At 40.1% G+C, this 13,430-nt stretch overlaps 1 protein-coding gene across 1 annotated transcript in view; it reads right to left on the bottom strand.

Annotated features, from left to right (window-relative positions):
• Positions 1-13,430, bottom strand: part of TEC (tec protein tyrosine kinase) — a 138,050-nt gene that overhangs the window by 31,193 nt on the left and 93,427 nt on the right. The window contains exons 3-6 of the mRNA XM_021701717.1: positions 4,829-4,933; positions 3,010-3,091; positions 2,218-2,346; positions 477-517 (exon numbers count right to left, since the gene is read on the bottom strand). Of these exons, the coding sequence (XP_021557392.1) occupies positions 477-517; positions 2,218-2,346; positions 3,010-3,091; positions 4,829-4,933 (357 nt within the window). The remainder of the gene's footprint in view (positions 1-476; positions 518-2,217; positions 2,347-3,009; positions 3,092-4,828; positions 4,934-13,430) is intronic.

Genomic DNA, 13,430 nt, shown 5'->3' with positions numbered 1-13,430 from the left:
TTAATACTGATTCTATGAAATAGAGTGTATAACTCCCATTTTACAACTGAGGAAACAATGGTTTAAGTAATCCACCCAAAGTCACTTGTACCAGATTCACATGGGGTACTATCTGAGTCCCAAGTACATGTGTTTCCAACCATACCCCACTCTTCAAAGGCATATCATTAAATCACTGAATTCACTTTTTTGACATAATACTGTGGTCGTAAGACTGAAATATTCCTTTAAAGTCCCATACCTTTTTTACAGTTCTTGAAGCCAAAATATAAGCAAAATGCCAGATGAAGAGAGGGCCCCAGTGATAATCTGTGATATAGTTAAATTAATATTATTTGATACCAAAAAAAATTTAAAAATCCTTAGCATATTGGTTTCTGATATGATATGGTGGGGAAGGGGGACAGAATCATGTGAATGAATATAAACTTACTTATTAAAACTGTAAATATTTCCAAAAGGTAAGGACCACCTACCTTCTTTTTTTCTGGTGCTGGAGGTAATGCTTTTTTTATACCTGAAAATGACAACAAAAATAGGTCAAAATGCCATCTTCCAATGATTGAAAGTTTTAACAAAAAGTGAAAACACACAGATGAGAAATCTACTTGGACTCTCTCATTCTGGTACATGTTGCTTATATCACTATTTCAGAGAAGAATTTAAAATGCTTTCGAAGCTGGTTTGTTTTCTGCCTTCCTGAGCAGACTAAAAATGCCAGAGGGATTGGGGCCATGTCTTATTCTTGGTAAACAAGTGAGACTACGACAAACTAAAAAGCTTACACTCGGCAAAGGAAACCATCAACAAAATGGAAAGGCAGCCCACAGAAGAGGAGAAAACACTTGCAAATCACATATCTGATAAGGGGTTAATATCCAAAATATACAGGCAACTCCTATAACTCAATAGCCAAAAAACTCAAATAACTCAATTAAAAGTGTTGCAAAGGACCTGAACAGACATTTTTCCAAAGAAGACAGTCAGATGGCCAACAGCTACATTACGAGATGCTCAACATCACTCACCATCAGGGAAATGCAAATCAAAACCACAATGAGATATCACCTCATAATTGTCAAAATGACTATTATCAAAAACACAAGAGGTAACAAATGCTGGGAGGGTGTGGAGAAAAGCCTCGTGCACTGTTGCTGGGAGAACACAGTATGGAGGTTCCTCAGGAAATTAAAAATAGAACTACCATATGACTCAGCAATCCCACTTCTGGGTATATATGCAAAGGGAAGGAAAGCAGTACCTTGAAGAGATATCTGCACTTCCACATTCATAGCAGCATTATTCACAATAGCCAAGGTATGAAAACAACCTAAATGTCCATCAAGAGAGGAAATGATAAAGAAAATGTACTGTGTGTATACATATATATATATATAATGGAATGTTATCTCGCCTTTAAAAAGAAGGAAATCCTGCCATGTGCAACAACATGGATGAACCTGGAGGGTATTATACTAAGTGAAATAAGCCAGACAGAAAAAGGACAAATACCACATTGTTTCACTTATATGCAGAATTTAAAATTAAAAGAAAAGTCAAACCCAAGTAACAGAGAGTAGAAAAAGTAGTTGCCAGGAGATGGGCGTTGGGGAGAGGGAGATAGAGATGTGGGTAGAGGGCACAACTTTTCACTTTTAAGATGAATAAGGCCTGAGAGTCTAATGTATAACGTGGTGACTCTAATTGGTAACACTGTAATGTATAACTGAAATGTACTGAGAGTAGAACTTAAATATTCTCACACATACACACCAAAAGGTACACATGTGAGGTAACAGATGTCTTAACTAACTTCACGGGAAGAATCCTTCCACAATGCATCAGTATGCCAAATCATCACACTGTACACTTTAAATATCTTACAATTTTATTTGCTAATTGTACCTCAATAAAGCTGAAAAGAAAAAAGCTGCTGATGGTGCCACATTAAGTTCATGCTTTTAATAGAGTCATTTTGATCAGGCTTCCATATTGTGATAAAAGCTCTTGAAAATAGACCTTTTGATTCCATGAGATGGCCCCACTGCTAAATAAACATAATTATTCATACAAAATACACCCACCCTACATTTACACGGTGCTAAAAGGTGTAAACGTTATAGTTAACCAACATCAGAATCAAAACCAAGTCACTTTCACACTATACCAATAGTATGTATATCCTGCACATAATATAATTATAAAATAAATACTTACTACTTTCAAAAAGGTTATATTTTTCACATCCAGGTGCTAATTTTTCAGTTTGTCTGCAACACTGATAACTTCCGTCTGCCCAAAATTTAGGATGATATTTAATCATAATATTGTTGTTGTTCTTTATTTCTGTAATTCATAGAAACATTAAATGATTAGTGAGATAAAACAGATGACAGAACATTTTGTAGGTAACACTGTCAATCATTCTCTATTTCTCAGATATTACGTTTATTATGAAAACACCTTCATAACATCATACAACCCAGCATTCAGAAAATCCATATGGTTCTCTTCCACCTTCTTATTTTGATGAAGCATCCTTGTTAGCAGAAGTGACCTCTGCTGTACCATGATGGGTAAACACACAAGTCAGCCCACACCATTCTGTTCTGCAGAAGAAGGGATGAGGACTGTGCAGAACAAATCACCCATTGAGACACTCTACGCATAAGTCATCATCCACACCAAATGTTGACTACATAGGCCATTTCTTAGAAAATAAAATCCTATTATCATAAAAGCCCAGTGCTTTCTCATCTTTAAATGTTTTAGGCATTAAATGAAAGCATGCATTTTTTAGAAACTACGTGCATACCACTAGAAGGAATCAGATTATAAAAGAGGAAGTTGTCTTCATCATGTATCACAATAGCAGAGGGTCCTCAGAGAAACACTTATTGTAGATTAAAAGATTAAAAATGCAAGATACATTAGCCATATTTCTCTTCTAGTGATAACAATGTTATATCCTAAAATTATGTACAGTTAATATTTCATTATGAGTTTTACCTTCTTTTAACTTCTTCACCCACCGGTCCCTGCTTTGTGCACTAGGTGCAAAAATGTAAAGTGTGTTAGCATCATGAACAACCTAAAATAAAACAAAAGATGGAATAGGTAGAAATACTTAGACACAGCACTTCTGTCTAGCACAGAGCCCTTGGTACCAGAGGCATCAATAAATGATTCTGAAATGATCAAATAAAAGTCAATTACTTTGGATCCAAAGAACCTACATTCCTTTCTTACAACAGCGTATCTATTTCTTCATGTCTACATCAAGTGGGATACACATTTTGCAAAGGACTGTGTTTTTTTTTTGTTTTTTTTTTTTATTTGACAGAGAGGCACAGCAAGAGAGAGGGAACACAAGCAGGGGGAGTGGGAGAGAGAGAAGCAGGCTCCCCGCGGAGCAGGGAGCCCGATGCGGGGCTCGATCCCAGGACCCTGGGATCATGACCTGAGCCGAAGGCAGACGCTTAACGACTGAGCCACCCAGGCGCCCCTATGGACTGCGTTTTTATAGAGGAAAAAATAGAGAGAGAGGCCAAGATGCTTCACGAATCTTATTTCTTGCAATCTAATTAACTGAAGATCCTTAAGTAAATTTGGTGTAGCAGGGATTACTCTAATCTAGCATTTTTCTGAATATTTTACATGAATGGACTACTCTGTCAGTGTTATTGCTATACCTTCCTTTTGCCACTATAACTTTATTAAACACTATCCCAACTCTAGACTATGTGCTTTACAGACATTAACTCAGTTAATCCTACCATTAAGGTATCAGTATTTACATTTTACGGAGGAGGAGACTAAGGCTGATCCCCAGACCTTCCCCTCCTGTGTACCTCCATACGGCACCATTCATACAGAACACACTGCATATGGTGCCCCCTAATGCTGTGCTCCGTCACCTGCCCATCTCATCTGGCTGGCAATCCAGAAAACCAGGATCCTGACTTCAGAGCCTGAACTGTGAACCACAGTGCCTCTTTTAGAGGTAACTCGTGGTGAGCAATTAAAGCCTTATTCTTAGCATTTTTAATATTAGTAATAAAATTCAGCCTGGGAAACTAACCCAAGAATTTTGTCTTTGGTCTGTCACTTTACCTTTGGTCACAGTCACAAGGCAGAAACACCTTGACTGGCTAAAAAGAAATAGAAGGCTAGAAACCTCCCTTCTGACACAGAAAGACAAATACTGCATGATCTCACTCTATGTGGAATCTAAAATAGTCAAACTCATAGCAGAAGAGAGAGTGGTGGTTGCCAGGGACAGGGAGGAAGGGTAAATGGGGAGATGTTGGTCAGAGGGTACAAAGTTTCAGTTAAGCAACATGAATGAGTTCTGGAAATCTAATGTACAGCACGGTGACTACAGTTAACAGTACTGTATTGTATACTTGAAATTTGCTACGAGGGTAGGTCTTAAGTGCTCACACACGGGAAGGAAAGAAGAAGGAAAGAAGGAAGGAAGGAGGGAAGGAGGGAAGGAGGGAAGGGGAAAGGGGGAAGGGGGAAGGATGGAAGGAGGGAAGGAGGGAAGGAAAGGAAGGGAAAAAGAAAGAAAATGCTAATTATGTGAAGTCACGGATACGTTAATCACTCAACTGAGATCATCTCATAATGTACACATATATCAAAACATCAAGTTGTACATCTTAAATATACACAATTCCTATGTGTCAACTGCACCTCACTAAAGCTGAAAAAAAATTTTATTTTTTACCAACCACCAAAGCAATGGCAGGAAACTGTAATGTTGAATAGTAAGCATGACTAAAAACCCAGAATTATGCTGTGGCAAAAAAACATGCCAGCTTACCTGAAATGGGTATTTATTTTGGCAGGGAATAACACCCTCATCATTCTTCACTATTTCCACACACTTGATTTTTGAAACATCAATAAATCCCTTTCTGTATTTTTTCTGTTAAAAGAAAAACAAAGGGAGGCAATCATAACAAGAAAAAATGTTATTAATAGAAATATTTGTTAATGAAATCACGGATTCAAAATACTACAGTTTTCTTAATAATTACCTAAATCATGTTTCCATTTATTGTCAAAACTGTTCAAAATACTAACATTGTGAGAACTGTAATAAAATAATAATATTATTATATAAAAAGTAATTATTTCTGTTTATTTCTAAAGATGAAATTTTCCTATCCTTGCCCCCAAAACACTTTTTTGCCCCTAAAACTCCCTTTTATTGTCACCTTCCCCTTTCAGACATATATCTTTTCAATTTCTTCAACATCTTGTTGACAGCACTCCATCCCCACTCCCTCACTCCACCAAAATAGCATCAAAGACCAAACCAAGCAAAATTCCAGGTACTTGAGGGGGCACTCAGTCAGTTACACCTCTGACTCTCGGTTTCAGCTCAGGTCATGATCTCAGGACTGTGAGATCAAGCCCCACATAAGGCTCCGTGCTCAGCATGGAGTCTGCTTGAGATTCTTTCCCTCTCCTTCTGCCCCTCCCCGCTGCGTATGCGCTCTCCCTCTCTCTCTTTCTCTCTCTCTCTCTCCCTCCCTAGCTCTAAAATAAATAAATAAAAAATAATAATAACCTTTAAAAAAAAAAAGAACTCCAGGTACTTGAACAAAGATGCAAACTCTAGCCAGTTACTTTTTTCTCCTGCAACACAGATAACTCAGGAGGATTTGAGGTGGACTTAAGGTATTCGCATAAAACTTCCATTCAGATTCTATTGTTGGATATTCTACTCTACTTCTCTATTCCCCTCTCTCTTTCTCCTCACTGAACTTCTGCCTGCAGCAATTAACTAAGGACACATCAGGACCTCCCTCCACCCTGAAGCATAGTAATCTCATACCCGAAAATTCATCAAAGGGAAAAATCTAAAAGAAAACAAAGTAGCATGTGCCAACATAAGTTGATAAAATACACCCATTAAAAACCATTACAAACACAATGTAGAAATAAAAAAGTTCACTGAATAATACTAACTGATATATTCCACACAAAAAGCTGTACAAAGACTTAAGTTATCTTTGGGAAGAGGATGGTAGACATTCATATGATAAAGAATAGAAGGAAAAGCAGAGAAATGAAGAACACTGTAATATTTGGGGTGACCCAGCTACCTCCTGGCTCTGGTCATTCAAAATTGCTTCACTGAATATTCTAAAATTGTCCTCTCGTCACAACCTTTGAGCCCCCTGTCCTGCTCTCAGGAACCTGCTCTGCATTTTTACTGTCACCATAAGACTTTCAGACCTGCCCACTTTCCCAGGCCACCAGCTCCCATCTGACAGCTGACTAGACTCTTCTGGAGGTCATTTCACCATACTATCCTCTTTCTTCTCTCTCTTCCCTTTCTCCCCCAACCCCTTCATGAGTCCCACATATCTCTTGACAATTTTGTCAGTGACCAGTTCTATCTACACCCTCCCTATTCCTTCATACCTGGCTGCAGAAAGTCAACGATAATCCTAATTTCTTCTCTATGCTTCCCCAGGCCTTGACTGCGGCTCCTCACCTCCTTTGAGAGAACCCGGTGGCCTCCATGGACAACACCAGTCTTATCAGAACTACAAACCTTTCCCATTCCCTTCATCCCAGGAGATGTGCTCCCTCACTGCTTTATGAAGAAGAGAACAGCCTTCCCACGAGCACGCCCTCCAACTTCTTCCCTCTGGAAATCAAAAGCATTCTAAGATTTATCTTTTTTTTCTTCTCTTTCATCCTGTCTCTTGGAGAAGTTAAGGATACTGCAGCTCAGACAGGTTAAATATATTCATCAAGGACCCCAACTGACCCCAAAGCCCAGTGGGCCCTGGGATAACCAGGCTGCAAACAAGTAACAGCATTAATGCAGCTAAGTCCCCAAGCAGGGCAACAAGGATTCTGAGCATGGGTAGACAGAAGAACATTCTCCCCAGCCGTGCTTTTTTGAGGAACTTCCTTCTACCTATAGACACATTCGGGCCTCTCCCATCCATACCAAGAACCCTTCTTCTGGCCCTGCTACTGCTCTCACTTTCCTCTTCCCTTCCTGAAAGAGAAGATGCTTACATCCTCAGCCTTCATTTCCTTCCCGCCCACTCCTCCTCCTTAGCCACTTGCCAACTACATCCACCTCACCACAGCCTGCTAAGCTGGTATCAAAAATGTCACCAGGGACCAAACCCAACAGTCTTTCCTCAACTGCCATCCACTCACACCTTTATGAGGCATCTGAAAGTGCCACCACTCTCTTCTCCCTGAGCGGCCTTGACTTTGGGTCATCCTGGTTTTTCCTACTCTCCCTTCCCTTCAGGGTTCCACAGACAACACCTGTCCTGTGTCAGCAACTGTGTCAAGGAGCACAAGGTCAAGATCAGGGAAGCTCACTTCCTGAGCAGACAGCTCAACTATTATGCCATTCAATCCTCACAAACTCTGTGAGGTAAACATGACCAGACACATTGTACAGAGAGAAGAAATGAAAATTACTTGCCCAAGACAGACAGTATTTATGATACTGTATATTAAAAAGATGCTCATGGACACAGAGGAGTTGAAGCTTCAATGCCAATTCTGGAAGAGAAATTCTGGGATGTGACAGGGAGGAACTGAACGGCACGTGACAGGGAAGGAGGAAAAGCACATACAAAGAAAAACATAATCCAGAATGACCTCAGTTGCCTCATATGTAAAATGGGAATAATAACAGCTATGAGAATTAAATGAGTTGGTATTTGCCAAGTGCTTAGAATAGTGTCTGGCCTAGAATATGATATCAGTAAGTGTTGGCTACATAAAATAAATAAGTAGCAAAAAAAAAAAAAAAAAAAAGACCAGTGTGGCTGAAGCACAGGGTGCTTGAGGCAGGATGGAAAGAGGAGCAGGGCCAGCCTGTAAAGAACCTGCTGCACAGTGGTAAGAGGTCTGGTCAGACAGAGCCACCTGCCCTGTTCCTGAGGCCTGTGACAGTTAATGGGTGGAAGAAATTGCCAGAGCACCATCCTCCTATTAACAAGTCACACATGTTCACTGTAGAAACCTTAGTAAATACTAACAGCACAAAGAGAATCAAATGACCCTTAATCTCCCAACCTTGGAGAGAATCACTATTGACATCATGGCATTTTCCCGACATTGGTCTCAGGGGTCATTTATCACCTGCCAGCTCTCTTAGCCCTTGAGCAGGAGGCTATATATGGTCTGTTTCCAAGATACCCATCTCCACCCACCACCTGCCTCTGCTATTAAATGCAGCTGTTAAATGCAGGTCAATCTATACCGGAAAATTTAGGATAGCCTGTATACTGGGTTGACTCATGCCCCCTAAATTCATGTTCTGGGACATACAATCTATTCATGCACTGTACGAATATTGGGGTTTGCAGATAAAGGTTCAAATATAAGCTGCTCATGCATGATTTTATCTAGCCCACCAGCAAACACTGATCAGACACCAAGCACAGCATTGTGTGCTGTAGCTGCAAAATTATGCAAGGGGTTTGAGGGTCTCCCTAAGAGGAGTTCACAATAATATATTGGGTGGAAGGAGAAGAAGGGAATGATTCACAATCAGATAATGATGAACTCATGTGAACTCATGGTGTTTACAGAGTGGGGCACTGACTGGACCAGAAGAAGCTGAGGAAGTTTCAGGGAGGAAGTACCGCTTTGATTTGGTTTCTAAAGGGTAAGTAGGAGTTTTCTTATAAAGTAGAGAAAAAAATTCCAGGCAGCAGAGACAACAAAGCGCTCAATTAGGCAACAGGAAAAAATTCATGTGGCTCAGAGTGGTTCAGGGGAAGTGTAGGAAATGACACCAAAAAGGTTATTTGGGACCAAATTAGGAAGATGCCTATATGCCAGACTTAGGAGTTTGGAAGAAGTGCTGTACTGGGGTTTGCTTTTGAAATCGTTAATTATTAATGGCAGGGGGACGAATGGATAGACAGGGAGGCTAGCCAGGAGCCTGCTGCAGTCGTTCAGGTGAGGGATGACAAGGTCATGAACCCAGTCGATGGCAGTAAATCAGGTGAGGAAAGCAGGCATGGCAGAACATTAGAAGAGAGAGTCCACATAACTCTGGCATCAATTAAATGTGGGGATTAAGAGAGAGGAAGGAGTTAGGAAACCTCAGGGATTTTGAGTCTGAGTGACCAGTAGACACCAACACCATGAATCACCATAGGGAACACAGAAGAATCAGGTTTGAGATAATGTTGGGAAATGTTTTTTGAGTTGACTATTGGACAACCCACTGGAAATGTTTGAAGGGAATTGACAATATGAGGCTCGTACTCAGCAATGCTTATCACTTTCTTTACAGTAAAGAGAATTCTGCCTTTCTCAACACATATGTTGTGTATATATAGTAGAATCTTATTCTAGCCACATCTCAGGGAACCCTAGGGGGTCAGGCAAGGTCGAGGAAGAGACTTGCCATAGGGAACCCTAAGAGTTACTGAAAGAGCCATGTGCCTGCCCCCTTAACACCTGGTCTTTGCACTCTGGTGAATCAAGAGTTAACACTGAGAAGGGACATAGAACATATAGTTTTGGGGATTGAGGAGGGCACATTCTGCATGGAGCACTGGGTGTTATGCACAAACAATGAATCATGGAACACTTTATCTAAAACTAATGATGTAATGTATGGGGATTAACATAAGAATAAAAAAAAATAAAAAAATAATAAAAAAAGAACATATAGTTTTTTCTCCATTCAGACTATTTAACATTTCTTCAATAGGAAAATTACTTCATAATTACTGAAGTATGCTATACATTATTGTTACTATTGTGGCCAAGGAGAAATATCCAAGGTCATTATATGTTTCATGTGAAGTTTCCCTTTTATTTCTACAGGCTTCACCCTGGCCACCAAACTGAAAATCACAATTAAGCCAAGACATCACCTTACTCATGTTTGAGTCATCCAAGCTGAAAAATCTACCTGGCACTTAGCAGATGTTCATTAAACAGTGTGCTGAGCCAGTCTGCAAAGAAGTATGCATGACACTCTGTGTGTATGTGCGTGTGTGCGCGTGTGTGTGGGTGTAACACAGGATATGTATCTCTCCTTTCTTGCATATACTCTATATACTCTACCAAGCTTGAAAATGAGTTAAGTATTTGCCATTTTACACATTTCTAAACCAGCACAAATGGGGAAACTAGATCTAGATGAACTATAACTTGCTTAAAACTCCGTATCAACTGAATGGCAGAACTGGGAGGTAAATGCAAGAGATCCTATCCCCCAGGAAGTCTTTCAAGGTACCCTGTTTTCCTTTAATTTCCAGAATACTCAGTATTTTAAGAATATCAATATCAATCCTAAATTAATGAAGTAACATTTTTTCTAAACATATACAAGCATTTGTTGGCCCCAGGTAAATGTGGGAAGTCAGCCATTTATCTTCAGGACACCCTGTGTCCTCCTTCTACACCCTACTCCCCAGGCCTCTGAGTCCCCATTAGGCACAGTGAAAGACCTACCATAATTTTCCTCCAATATTGCAAATGATCCCTCCCCTTTTCCCCATCACAGCTTTTATTCCTAATGTGGCTATCCCCAGCTGCATGCCACAGAAGAAACTTGCTGGATGAAATCACCCTTGCATTGCAATAGGATCTCAGGAAGGGGGCAGGAGCTGTGGAAACAGGGCGACCCTGTGTCCAGACTCTGCTTTGCCACTTAGAAGTTGTATGGCCTAGGGCAAGTTCTGTCCCCTCCCTCTCAGTTCCCTTGTCTGCAGGACAGGACACTACTATTCATTCTGCTAAGCTTTCAAGCAGCAATAAAGATAACGCACACAGGTACTTAGCACAGTGTACGGCATATGAAGTCGCTCCCTAAATGCAGCATTTACTATTAATTAGTTTTCACAACAACCCTGGGAAGTTGTTATGAAACTGATCATATGAGCAGTTACAAGACCGGCTAAGAGGCTGAGCCACAGATTGAACCCAGAGCTCTCAAAAACACTAAAGCGTTTACCTGACTCCAGGTCTCTCAAGCTGGAATATTTTTGGACTCTTAAAAAAAAATAAAATTATCTTATGTCAACATCTAACACTTGTAGAGCACTCACTATGAATCAGGCACTATGTGAACCTCTGCACATGGATGACTCAATGAACCTTCACAGCATTATATGAGAACTCTTGTCATCCCATTTAACAGATGAAGAAATCAAGGCTTAAAGGGTATAATTAACCACCAAAAGTCCCACAATAAACCGGGATCTGAACTCGTCTAATTCCAATCTTGAATTCTTAAGTGTCACACACACTTGAGTAACTTGGTATCACTTAACTAAGGACACACATAAAATAAGTGGAAATTTCTTTTTTTTTTTTTTAAAGATTTTATTTATTTATTTGAGAGAGAGAGTGAGAGAGAGAAAGAGCACAAGAGGGGGGAGCGGGAGAGGGAGAAGCAGACTCCCCGCCGAGCAGGGACCCCGATGCGGGACTCGATCCCGGGACTCCAGGATCATGACCTGAGCCGAAGGCAGTTGCTTAACCAACTGAGCCACCCAGGTGCCCAATAAGTGGAAATTTCTAATGCTTATACCTCTTAATACCTATAAGACAAAAGCTAGTTCACAAATTAAACACAAATGAAATTATATAAAAAATAAGATTTAAATGAATGAACGTTACCTGAATGTGATGGATGGGTGTTTGCTGGAGTTGAATTTCTGTCCCTAAGCCAGTTCTTCTGGAACCTACAAGCTCGCATTACTGTGGGCTATGGGACAATCACTTCCACCCTTTCTCTCAATTTCAACTACAGGGAACCTCTGCTTTTGTATGTACAGCACCATGCTAGCATTAGGCCTCCATTTGGCACACTAAATTGTTTAGTGTTCGATCAGCCACTGTTCTTTCTCAATAGGCCACAACAATTAAAACATCTTAAATGTAAACCCAGAGATGGGAGATGGGCTGCTGACATGGCACATTCAGTGACAAGGAACTACCAAAAAATATAGACAAAAAGTGTGTGTGTATACCCATATTGTAACATGTAATATCATACATATGTATGAACACACAGGTTATATTTCTGGGGGAGTTGTGTAAAATATTGCCATCAAATTAAGAACAGAAAATTTAAAATTCCTAGAACCTGCAGTCCTCGGCAGATGGGTAGCACCAAAGTTGCTGTTAACATTCACTGCATTCCATCAGGACAGTTCCTTCGTTCAGCCATATTCGTCAAGATGCATTTCTACCTCCCCCTACCACCAGCAAGGCACAGATACCAAAGAACCACAATGGAGATAAACAAGTTCAAAATGTCTAGGTGTTAAGGAGTTTACAACCAGACATTTGCTGAGGTTAAGGAGAAGAACAGTAATTGTTTACAATGAAAGTTCAGATGGGGGCGCCTGGGTGGCTCAGTCGTTAAGCGTCTGCCTTCGGCTCAGGTCATGATCCCAGAGTCCTGGGATCGAGTCCCACATCGGGCTCCCTGCTCTGCGGGAAGCTTGCTTCTCCCTCTCCCACTCCCCCTGCTTGTGTTCCTGCTCTCGCTGTGTCTCTCTCTGTCAAAAAAATAAATAAAATCTTTTAAAAAAATAAAAAAAAAAAAAAAGAAAGTTCAGATGGGTCAATACTACACAGCTAAAGAGTTCCAGTCAATTCTTAAAAAGAAAAGGAAAGAAAATGACGCAGTCTACTAAAGATCTCCAACAAGCCAAAGGCCTATTTTATTCATGAGGGTAGTTCTTTTCCCTTTCCACTCAGGACACAGTTCAAAGAATGGGCCTAAGTGCAGCAGGACACATTAATTATGACAAACAAGTCCTCAAGATGGGTTTGGCGGGGCGTTTTGTGGATACTGAGAACAATTTTGATGTAGACCTCTCTGGCATCAGGAGAAGTAGAATACATAAAATTCAAAGGCATTTCCAACTTGATGGTGGTATGATAAAATGCCCCTCTTCACCAAGGGCTGAATTCTAGTGAAAAATGAAAGAAAGTAAAAACAAAAACTCGGCATCCTAACCTTTCTTCCTCCCTTTTCAACAACTTATAATAATAATTGACATAGGTGCTTTACATTTTGTAGAGTGCTTTTACACTACAAAAAAATAACCCCCAAAACAACAACAACAAAACCCCAGCATTTTTACATAAAGAAGCCAGCAGTTACATAAACATGGTTCAATTGTGGTTTTTAACATAATATCCAGCATAAAAACAGGATATTGAAAAACTGCTATAAATTACAAGGAATCTGAAGGCAGAAAATTCCATTTCTGAACTCACAGAATGTAAGATAATGCTAATATAGACAAGCATAAGGTTTCTGGAGATACTTTTTTCACTGTATTTAAAAAGTTTTTTCTTGAGTAGCCATTCCCTCTTAGGACTTTTCTATACTTCTGGCAACCCTTCCCCAAATCCCCCTTGTGGCCCAAAAACACTTCTAAAAATTA

The sequence above is a fragment of the Neomonachus schauinslandi genome, chromosome 2, assembly GCF_002201575.2.
Source record: "Neomonachus schauinslandi chromosome 2, ASM220157v2, whole genome shotgun sequence".
Lineage (NCBI taxonomy): Eukaryota > Metazoa > Chordata > Mammalia > Carnivora > Phocidae > Neomonachus > Neomonachus schauinslandi.
The sequence above is the reverse complement of the archived record's forward strand: the minus strand, read 5'-3'. Positions and strand labels throughout refer to the sequence as shown.